Genomic DNA, 12,168 nt, shown 5'->3' with positions numbered 1-12,168 from the left:
AATAAAAGACTGATGTGTAGTGTCCTCCTGACATGGTCTTCCTGTGGGACTGTCAAAATAAAAGACTGATGTGTAGTGTCCTCCTGACATGGTCTTCCTGTGGGACTGTCAAAATAAAAGACTGATGTGTAGTGTCCTCCTGGCATGGTCTGCCTGGGGGACTGTCAAAATAAAAGACTAATGTGTAGTGTCCTCCTGACATGGTCTTCCTGTGGGACTGTCAAAATAAAAGACTGATGTGTAGTGTCCTCCTGGCATGGTCTGCCTGGGGGACTGTCAAAATAAAAGACTGATGTGTAGTGTCCTCCTGGCATGGTCTTCCTGTGGGACTGTCAAAATAAAAGACTGATGTGTAGTGTCCTCCTGGCATGGTCTGCCTGGGGGACTGTCAAAATAAAAGACTGATGTGTAGTGTCCTCCTGGCATGGTCTTCCTGTGGGACTGTCAAAATAAAAGACTGATGTGTAGTGTCCTCCTGGCATGGTCTGCCTGGGGGACTGTCAAAATAAAATGTGTGTGGCTCTCTGGGTGTTGTTCAGTGGGAAACGGGACCAAATGGCTCCTCGAGCATTAAAGCTTGCCGACCCCTGGTCTAGACCTACGCGTTGATCTCAGACCAAAAGAATTAAAAATTGGCATTTGGATCCATTGCTGCTGGCTGACGGGAATTTTTGTAAATATGTTGCTGAATGAGTTTTTTCTGCGAAACCAATAAGAATGATGAAACCTCCCCCTCACTACTGTGGGAGACTCTGGAGGCTTTCCTTAGAGGTAGAATTATTTTGTACACATCACATGCTAACAAGTGGCGTAGGACTCGCAAGAGAGAAGTAGAAAAACCCAGAGCTAATCTTGATGCTTTACTGGCGACCTCTCAGTCACCTGGGGCCTCATTTATAAAACTGTGCGTAGGATTGACGTCAAAATTGGCGTACGCACGAAACACAGAAAGTGCGTACGCACAAAAATATCCTGATTTATAAAACAGTGCGCACGCACGTCCTACGCCGATTTCCCTTTATAAATCACAATCCACTCTAAATGTGGCGCACCTGTGTGCGGGTCATACCACGCCCATATTTGCCTATAAATATTCAGAGAAACGCCTCTCATGAATATTGATTCGCGACTGACAGCATGCCGAAAGCAGAAAGAAAAGCCAAGAAACGCAATTTCCCCCAGTGTGAGGTGGAAGTTCTCGTCGGGGAGGTGGAGAAGAGGAAGGCGATATTATTTGGTGGACACAGTGTTGGGTTAGGGTTAGGGTCAGTGTTGGGTTAGGGTTAGGGTCAGTGTTGGGTTAGGGTTAGGGTCAGTGTTGGGTTAGGGTTAGGGTCAGTGTTGGGTTAGGGTTAGGGTCAGTGTTGGGGTCACCAACGCCAAAAAGGCTCTAGAGTGGCAGCATGTGGCGGATGGTGTCAATGCTGTGGCCTCAGAAGGTCGGAGTGTGGCTGAGGTGAAAAAAAGTGGTCCGACATCAAAGTAGACACAAAATAGCGCCTGGCGTCACACTGGCAGAGCGTCTGTGCCCCGGGCGGGGGGACGGGCCCTCCGGAGCTCACCCCGCTGGAGGAAACACTGGCGGGGGTCATCGGGGAATCCCTCCTGAGTGGAGTGGTGACGGAGGTGGAGGGGGACACCCAGGCCCGCCCCTCCCTACACGCAGAACACGCGCTGTGCGTCGGGCCCCGCGATCCATGGGGGCCCATTTTGCGCAAGTGAATTGAATTTCCCTCGGGATCAATAAAGTATCATCATTCTCTGCAAATGCGCAAAGGATGCGCTGCATTTTGCCGAGAGGCGCGTAGAACACCGCCACCAAGTCAGCCCGAGGCCGGAGAGAGAGAGAGAGAGAGAGAGAGAGAGAGAGAGAGAGAAGAGAGAGAGAGAGAGAGAGAGACAGCTTCCAAACGTCAATACGATTCAGGAGCTAGCAAAAGAAAGAAAAAGTCCAAACAAGAGGCTCGTGCTTCACTTGAAGGTGGGATGTTGTTGAAATAAAAAAGATTGTTCCACTTTTGATCTATAAAGTTCTTGTTCCACTGTTGATAGAGGCTGTTCATTTGATTCGTTAGTAATTAAATGTATTGTTATTATTATTATTATTATTAGTAGTAGTAGTATTATTATTAGTATTATTAGTATTATTATGTTATTGGAAGGGGGGCCCCAAAATAAAATCCTGCTTAGGGCCCCCACTTGGCCAGGGGCGGCCCTGGGGACACCGCCGCCTGCCCTTCAGGAGCCCGATGGTGCGCTCCACAATACTATAGATTCTAGGTCCTCTCCTCTGCGCCTTGTGGGTGAGGAAAAGGGGTGAGCAGCCACCGCTTGAGGGTTAGGGTTCTCCACTGTCGCCTGCAAGGTCGGTGAACGGGTTAAACACTCCTACAAAATTGCAAGTCTCAGGATTTCCACATGAATTCTCCGTACCTAGAAGCCACCCATCACGTACAGCCTCCAGTCTGCGCCCAACACTGCTATATGGGCTATATGATATAGGATATTACACTGCATTCATATCAGTGGAAACATAATTTGTTGTCTTACTATTGTCTTAATCATATGTTTCCCGTGTGCACTCCAGGGAGTATGTTTGTTTATTCATTGTAGAAATTTTATTTTTTACTATCCACTTCTTGCAAATAAACTGTCCATATATGAGAGGTCATGTAACTATTTATTTTACACGATCAGTTTCACACAGTTTCTCCCGTTTCTTTCTTCTGCCATCGGTGGCGCAGTTTCTCCTTCCCCCAGTTATGTGCGTACGCCTGGGTCAGAGTTGGCGTGGAGGACCGCACATTTTCCCGTCAAGTTCTCTTTTTATAAATCCCACGGTTTGCGTAGAGAGTGGCGTACGCATTCTTTTGTGCGTACGCAACGTTTATAAATGAGGCCCCTGGCCTGTACAAAGAAAGACTGGGATTCCAAACAGAACTTGACCTTCTCCTCACGACAGATGCTGAACGTCTTCTCCTCCGCTCTTGTGGAACATCTTCATATGTATGTATGAACATGGTGACCAGTTAAAAGCCAGAGTGGCCTCCAGCCAGATCGCCCAGACACGAGATGAGTCAGGCTCTCCGACCTCTGACCCAGAAAAGATCAATTATATAGTTAGGTCATTTTATTCTAAACTGTATAATTCTGAATCCCCTTACAATGAAAGTCAATTACATAATTTATTTTCAACAAATTGATTTTGCTAGAAGTTTGGCATAGAGACAGCCAGACACTGGATGCTCCATTAACCATTTGTGAAACCAAGAAGGCCAGTGGAGGCCGTGAACTCACCGGGCCCTGATGGCTACCCTGTGGAGTTTTTTAAACGGCTTTCTCCATACCATTTAAAATATCTCACACAGGAATACAATACTTGGGTGTTGTAATCACGCAGACTGTTCGCACACTCCGTGAAAGAAATTTCACAGCTCTAACAGTCAAATCAGATTTACAGAGGAGGAATTGTTTACCACTATCTCTGGCAGGAAGGGTACAGACTACAAAAACAGTGAACATACTGTCAAGATATTTGTAATTCTTCCAATGTCTCCCCATATTTCTCCCTAAGTCCTATTTCAAATCTATTAATGACATTATCTCTTCTTTCATTTGGGCTGGTAAGTGTGCAACAATAGGTAAAACTCTACTTCAGAGGAGCAGGTCAGAGGTTGGACTTGGGCTGCCTAATTGTATCAGCTACTATTGGGCAGCCAATGTCCACAAAATGATATCTTGGTTTACCTCACCCCGAGGTTAACAAAAATAAAATCCTGTCTGAGCAGCATTAGTGCTAAAATACTAAAGTGCATTGTATTCACGGCAAAACAGCATATAAATATCAAGAATTAATCTGCATTCAGTATATAACAGCTGCTTACAATCAGTAGATATCCTTGAGAAATAAACTGAAATAAGATTTCAAGATTGAAATCACGGTTATTTACACGATTATGTCTTTGAATTTGGAAAAGCATTTATTAAACATGTTTAAAAAACTAAAGACTTTCCTGTTAAATATCTAAAAATATCTTGTAATGTAGTAGTAAAAAACAAACTGTTGTACTTCACTCAATCTTTTGAAAACAAGAAATAAATAAAATGCAATAACAGATAGATATACTTCAATAAATAAGTCCAATATAAATACTTCAATAAATGGGTACAAACTAAAATTGAGTCAGTGGCAGCGTGTTCAGCAAGGAACTCCAAACTTTATCCTCAATTCAAACACTCAGAAACGCTTTTCCCTTCTCTTTTTTCTCTCATCTCCAACAGATCGCTCACACGGTGGAACAACAAAACTACTTCCGCTCGAAAACCCTGCCTCTCTACAAAATAAAGTTCCCCACTGCCCCAGACTAACTGGGTGAATTATGACCTTAACTGATCACCACAGTGGGGAACTTTATTTTGTAGAGAGGCGGGGTTTCTGGTCGGAAGTATTTTGGTGTGACACTGCGCTGTGCTCATGTTGAATTTTGAGATAGTCTGGAGACGTAATCGTAATGGCGATTAGAATTCAATTCATATGGCAGCCCTAATGGCTGCCATATGAATTGAAAAAAAAAACAAAAAAAAACGCCACAAACAAATATATTTGATTGGAATTTTATGTGAAAGACCAACACAAAGTGTCACACAATTGTGAAGTACAAAGAAAATTATACATGACTTTACATTTTTTTCACAAATAAAACACTGAAAAGTGCAGCGTGCAAAAGTATTCATCCCCCTGAGTCAATACTTTATAGAACCTTCTGCTGCAATTCCAGATGCAAGTCTTTTGAGGTCTGTCTCTACCAGCTCTGCACATCTGGAGACTGAGATTTCTGCCCATTCTTCTTTGCAAAACAGCTCAATAGATGGAGAACGGCGGTTTTCACATCTGGCCACAGATTCTGGGTGGGATTTAGGTCGGGACATTGACTGGGACATTCTAACACATGAATACGTTTTGTTTTAAACCATTCTATTGTAGCCCTGGTGTTATGTTTAGTTTGGTGGTCCTGCTGGAAGGTGAACCTCCAGTCTCAAGTCTTTATGTTTAGTTTGGTGGTCCTGCTGGAAGGTGAACCTCCAGTCTCAAGTCTTTATGTTTAGTTTGGTGGTCCTGCTGAAGAGCAGCACCCAGAGCATGATGGTTCCACCACCATGTTGGACAGTGGGGATGGTGTGTTCAGGGTGATGTGCAGTGTTAGGTTTCCGCCACACAAAACGTTTTGCATTGAGGCCAAAAAGTTCCATTTTGGTGTCATGTGACCAGAGCACCTTCTTCCACATGTTTGCTGTGTCCCCACATGGTTTGTGACAAACTGCAAACGGGACTTCTTATGGTTTCTTTCAACAATGGCTTTCTTCTTGCCACTCTTCCATCAAGGCCAGATTTGTGGAGTGCACGCCCAATAGTTGTCCTGTGGACAGATTCCCCCACCTGAGCTGTGGATGTCTGCAGTTGGTCCAGAGTCACCATGGGCCTCTTGGCTGCATCTCTGGTCACTGCTCTCCTTGTTCGGCCTGGAACTTTAGTCTTGGTAGGTTTGCAATTGTGCCATACTCTTTCCATTTCTGGATGATGGATTGAACAGTGCTCCGTGAGATGTTCAAAGCTTGGGAAATCTTTTTATAGCCTAACCTGCTTTAAACTTCTCCACAACTTTATCTCTGACCAGTCTGGCGTGTTCCTTGGACTTAATGGTCCTGTTTGCTCCCCAATATTCTCTTAACAGAACAGCTGTATTTGTACTGAGATTAGATTACACACAGGTGGACTCTATTTAGCCATCAGGTCAACATTCAATCATTCAGCAGTCATCAGGCAACTTCTGAAGGCAATTGGTTGCACTCAGAGAAAAAGGGGCTGAATACTTTTGCACGCTGCACTTTTCAGTGTTTTATTTGTGAAACAATTTTAAAGTCGTGTATAATTGTCTTTGTACTTCACAATTGTGTGACAGTTTGTGTTGGTCTTTCACATAAAATTCCAATAAAATATATTTATGTTTGTGGCGTGTAATGTGACAAAATGTGGAAAAGTTCAATGGGTATGAATACTTTTGCAAGCCACTGTAATTGTAGCCATGGAGGGCTGTCAGTCATTTGTGTCTCTCTGCAGTTCCAGTAGACGAGAGCCCTGGATAATATTTTAATAATATTTTAAGATAAGCAGTCCAAGACCTCTTTTTTTTTTTTTAGGGGTTTGTGTATGTGAGCTTTAGCTATTCTATGAGATTTATAGCTCCACACAAATGGTAAAATTATAGAATCCAGCTCCCTAAATCAAAGATAAACTTAAAAATAGGGGCAGGATTTGGAAAAGATATAAAAATCTGGGTAGAGTCACCATTTTGATAGCATTAACCCGTCCAATCATAGATAAGGGTAGCAACCTCCAGGATTCAATGTTGGCCGTCAGTTTTTTAACGGCCTCTATTAAGTTAGATTTAAACAGATGCTTCGGATTCCTTGTTCATTTTAATCTAAGATAGGAAAAACAGTCTGTCACCACTTTGAAAGGTAAATGTTTCAGAAAAATTGCTGGGAATCGATCCACGGATGATATTTCCACAATTTACAACACAGCCATAAATTTTACCAAAGGAATTTATATAATAATATATATAATTTTATAGAATTGGGACAGAGATTGTTAGATCTGTGAAACAGACCAGAAGGTCATCAGCATATAGAGCCAAACTTGTCTCCACACCACAGAGCCTGATACCTTTAATATCTGGGTGCTTCCTGATACCAATTGCCAAAGGTTCTAATACAATGTTTAACACCTGGCGAGCACCACACTGCAGAGGAAATGGTCTGTGGGTCAGTATATAATATTTTAATCCATTCTATGGATCTTCTACCGAATCCAAAATTTTGAAGTGCTGCAAATAGATAAGGCCATTCAATCATGTCAAATACCTTATGGGCATCAAGAGATAATATAGCAGGTTTTTGCTCCTTTAGGTTAGTTTTACCCTACTGATGATGAGTTGTTGCAATAGTAATCCTGGATACAGCATAAAGAACGCTGAGAATTTTGGGAGCATTACAAAAAGGAGTGTCTTCCTTGTGGCAAATCAAGAGAGTAAAGAAACCGATTAATGTTTTCATGTGGAGCTGTTGATTTCGAGGGATAGAGTAAAATTCTCTCAATCGGTTATTGATTTCCTTTGTCTGTTAACGTTTGATCAAATTTTGAATTGATTATGTCAATGGATCGTTTATCCTGTTCTCCTTTCAACTGTCTTGCCAGTAAAGTATGTGGCTTGTAGCTAAACTCAAAATGTCTCTGCCGGAGTTTTAGTCTCAGTATTAGCAAGTCGGCAGTCACCTAAAATGCTGTTGTATTCATATTTTAATTTAAGAATATTATTGTAGTCTGACTGGAGAAGAGAGTTTCTGTAGGCCAGTTCTGTAGCTGGTAGTCCTTTCTCCATCATTTCCAACCTACTTCTCCTTTTCTGTGTTGCTTCATAAGAAATAATTTGTCCTCTGATGTACGCTTTGAGGGTCTCACACAGTACTGAGATACTCACTTCACCACTGTCATTGATCTCCAGGAGAGCAATATGTTCCTTGAATGACTGGTCTATAAGCAAGGAGGGGTTAAAACGCCAACTATAAGCTCAGTTCGAGAGAGATAAACGGAGATTGATACCGATAACTGACTACTGACGACTGCAGAATGGGCTGTGATCTGAAATTATTATGTTGTGATACTTAGTATGATCAACATTACGGAGCGTGAGATTCACAGGCGGATCGGTGCAGCATCTGCAGTTATGCACTTGTTGTATCGGTCCGTCGTGGTGAAGAAGGAGCTGAGCCAAAAGACGAAGCTCTCGATTTACCGGTCGATCTTCGTTCCTACCCTCACCTATGGTCATGAACTATGGGTCATGACCGAAAGAACCAGATCCCGGATACAAGCGGCTGAAATGAGCTTCCTCCGTAGGGTGGCTGGGCGTCACCCATAGAGATAGGGTGAGGAGCTCAGTCACCCTTAGAGATAGGGTGAGGAGCTCAGTCACCCTTAGAGATAGGGTGAGGAGCTCAGTCACTCTTAGAGATAGGGTGAGGAGCTCAGTCACCCTTAGAGATAGGGGGAGGAGCTCAGTCACCCTTAGAGATAGGGTGAGGAGCTCAGTCACCCTTAGAGATAGGGTGAGGAGCTCAGTCACCCTTAGAGATAGGGTGAGGAGCTCAGTTACCCTTAGAGATAGGGTGAGGAGCTCAGTCACCCTTAGAGATAGGGTGAGGAGCTCAGTCACCCTTAGAGATAGGGTGAGGAGCTCAGTCACCCTTAGAGATAGGGTGAGGCGCTCAGTCACCCTTAGAGATAGGGTGAGGAGCTCAGTCACCCTTAGAGATAGGGTGAGGAGCTCAGTCACCCTTAGAGATAGGGTGAGGAGCTCAGTCACCCTTAGAGATAGGGGGAGGAGCTCAGCCACCAGGGAGGAGCTCGGAGTAGAGCCGCTGCTCCTCCACATCCAGAGGAGCCAGCTGAGGTGGCTCGGGCCTCTGTTTCAGATGCCCCCCGGACGCCTCCCTAGGGAGGTGTTCCGGGCATGTCCCTCTGACAGGAGGCCTCGGGGCAGACCCAGGACACTCTGGAGGGACTATGTCTCTCTATGGCCTGGGAATGCCTTGGGGTGCCACCGGAGGAGCTGGAGGAAGAGTCTGGGGTGAGGGAAGTCTGGGCAACTCTGCTTTGACTGCTGCCTCCGTGACCCGGCCCCGGGTAAGTGGCAGATAATGGATGGATGGATGGATGGTTTTTTATTTGAGTATGAGTTTGAAACTTATTTTAGTGGAGAAACTGAGGTAACTGGTGGTAAACTGAGTGACACGGAATAAAAACTTTCTACCGCTTGACCTCCGGCAAAGTTACTTAATCGTGAGATACTTAGAATTTTCGTCTCTGAAACAGTACACCCGGGTTTGATTCCCTAATCTTTTTTTTTTCCAATGGAAGATTATTGTGATTGGCTATTTCCAGTGCACAAGTTTTCACAGAATCAGCACTTCTATGGTTGTTATAATGTTGTGGTGAAAAAGTTGTGCACTCACTTTACCAAGTTTTTATTACTGCTTCACTCAGTTTAATCTTTTCGTTAAAAGTTTTGGCCCAGAGAGAGAGAACGAGAGAGCACAAGAGTGAGATGCAGATTTAAAAAAAAAAAACAACAACCTTCAGATTGAAAGTCTGATTTCAATGGTTAAAAAAAAAAGTGGAAAATTCAAATTGAAACTAATGGCACAGAGATGCCTCCATACCACACCATTATACATGTTTGAACAAGGAAAAATGTGACTTCTGGATGATTAATACTTTAAAGTAGATATGACATTACATTAATGTGTTATTTCAATAGAGAGAGAGACAGACACAGAGAGACAGGGTTGCAGATTTTTTAAAAATCCTTCCTGGCTTCCTACCATCTTTGCACAATCCAAAGTCAGCTATCCTGATGAAACCATCAGCGTCCATGATCAGATTATCCAACTTCAGATCCCTGAGACACAAACAGAAAGTTAAACCACTGAGAATGGAAAACAAACTGTCGATGTTGAAATACTGGATGTTTGCACTCGGTCATTTCATAGGATGCGAGAGACAATTCACAAGAAATCAACTACCTGAAGTGACTCAACTTTATTCTTCCAGCACTTTTTATGCAGGGTGATCCAGTTAATCTTCACACATGACTAAACATGTTAAGACAACAAAACTCAAATAATTTTTTGAACAAATTAAAAATAAAGACTGGTTGATGTACTACCAGCCAAATGTTTGGACACACCTTCACATTCAATGGTTCCTTATTTTTCTGACTACGTATTTACATTGTCAATTCTCACTGAAAGCATCACAACCATGAATGAGGACACATGATTTATGTTGTGAATAAAACATGTGAAATAACTTAAAACGAAAGTTACGTATGTAACAACGGGTCTGTGAATCTCGGATGACCACCAGGGACGGTGTTTTAAGTACTGGATGATCATCCTTGCGCTTATACAGGTCGAGAATATTTTAGCAACAAAGTCATTTGTGACCTCCCAGTGGCTCACGTGAGTCTATATGGTCACGTGCAGTGTTGAGACTAACGCCGTTAGAATAAACGCGATTACGTAACGCCGTTACATTCCTCTGTAATTTGTAATCTAATTAATTACTTTATCCAGCGTTACTAACGCCGTTTCCGTTACTAACATGACTTGTGTTGCCGTTACTAAAATCGGGGCCCCAGCGCGATCATGGTAAAAAAAAAAAAAAGCCTGCAGCCAGCATGAGTTCTAGGCTATTGTTTTTTCTTTTCTTCCTTTCCTCCTCCTCACTTCATAAGCGGGCTGCAGAGTAGAGAGCACACTAGTACAACACGGTTTCGATAAATACCAAGGATAAGACAGGTCATGTTTTGCGGAGATGGAACAAGGAAGTAACTGACTTGACGATGTATAGCTGCGTGACATCATTGACGAATCCTTGTAGGAGTTTATTTTACACACAAACCGACGTAGCTTCTGTGCGGCGCACACACACAACTTTCGACCGGTAAAACCAAAGTGATAGACAGAGAAGAAATGGCGAGTACAGAAGAGGAGGATAAAGTGGGAAAGTCGGCGTTTAGCAAGTGGAAATATAAACACTACTTCACCATCGTTGAGAGAAAGGGGAAGAACTTGTATTTGAAGTGCACGTTATGCCCGGGAGGAAAGCGTTTGTCCACATCGGCCGCGAGCAACTCAAATCTAATGAAGCATCTGACCACAACACATGCAGCAACAAAACTAGTGGCAAAAAACACAGACGACAGCAATAATACATCAGTAGCTAGCTCCAGCAAAGAAGGGCATGACGGGGCCACGGCGGCTAAGCAGCAAAGGATATTTGTTTAAGGTTAATTATCTCTCTATGCTGTTCTACTCTATGAAACTGGCGTGTGAAACATGCTTCTAAAAAGCCAAATTCTTTGACATATTACTTTGTTTTAGTAACGCAAAAATTACTTTTCCTAGTAATTAGTTACTTTTATAATAGAGTAATTGAGTTACTAACTCAATTACTTTTTAAAGAAGTAATTTGTAATTGTAATTAGTTACTTTTTCAAAGTAATTTGCCCATCACTGGTCACGTGACACTGGAAGCTCAGTCCCTTAACTTCTCACAAGCACACAAGGATTCCGAGGGACACTCTGGCAGCCATCTGGGATTCATAGAACTGCAGTACATATGTAACTTTTGTTCTACTTCTTCCCTCCAGACCGCCAGGGGCAGTGCTTTAAGCACTGAATGATGTATAACTACAAGGTCCTGAGGAATCACCAATTCAGGAAAAACCCACCTCATGACCCAGAAGGGTGTTATCTCAGAACTGCCTCCAGTGGGTGGGGCCCCCTATATTCACTCGGTAGAACCTCGCAAATCTTGTCTGCGATGTCCACAAGGCTACCTCATAGAATACGTCCAGTGGGACCCCAATGCCCGGCATAGCACACACACGGGTGATTGGACTTCCACATACCCGCTGTGGTCGATATGATCACAGGGGATCAGCAGAGGCCAGTGTACCAAATCGAGCCAACTGAAGCTGTTGAGTACTGCGTGTAGCGGAAAGCACCTTGGGGACAAAAGAGGCATCCATCCACAAAGTCACTCCAGAGTCATCTGCAGCCACCTAAAACAGGACAGATGAGTCTACACGAGTCCATGGCCAAAAGAAAGGCTGTGTTAAGGGAGAGCCATTTCAGGTCTACCTGGTCCAAGGGCTCAAATGGAGAAACCCGAAGGGCTTTCAGAACCAGGGATAGGTCCCATGTTGGAGCCACTGGTTGGCTAGGAGGGCGGAGCCTTACAGGCACCCTTCAGAAAAAGTGTCACTTTTTTTCATGACCAACCGAAGCACCATTAATGCCAGCACGAGAGCATGAAATGGCAGCAACCTACACCTTTAGTGTGGATGGAGATTGCCCTTGGTTAAGAAGCTCCTGTAGGTAGTGCAGTATGGAGGCGACAGGGCGACATACCCATGGTCCCGGCACCGGTGGTTGAACAGTTTCCACCTGTTTACGTACAATCTCCGTGTTGATAGTGCATGAGCATTTGAGATAGTAAATGCTACGTCCTCACTGTAAACTGAGAAAGTAGCCCCTGGC

General features: G+C 43.6%; 1 protein-coding gene across 3 annotated transcripts in view; it reads right to left on the bottom strand.

Moving 5' to 3' along the window:
• The window catches only part of pkn3 (protein kinase N3), a 96,616-nt gene that overhangs the window by 15,210 nt on the left and 69,238 nt on the right, over positions 1 to 12,168 (bottom strand). For all 3 annotated transcript variants that reach the window (XM_080509674.1, XM_080509675.1, XM_080509676.1), the window contains exon 18: positions 9,445 to 9,521. In XM_080509674.1, coding sequence (XP_080365800.1) covers positions 9,445 to 9,521 — 77 coding nt within the window. The remainder of the gene's footprint in view (positions 1 to 9,444; positions 9,522 to 12,168) is intronic.

The sequence above is a fragment of the Blennius ocellaris genome (genome assembly GCF_963422515.1).
Source record: "Blennius ocellaris genome assembly, chromosome: 15".
NCBI lineage: Eukaryota > Metazoa > Chordata > Actinopteri > Blenniiformes > Blenniidae > Blennius > Blennius ocellaris.
The sequence above is the reverse complement of the archived record's forward strand: the minus strand, read 5'-3'. Positions and strand labels throughout refer to the sequence as shown.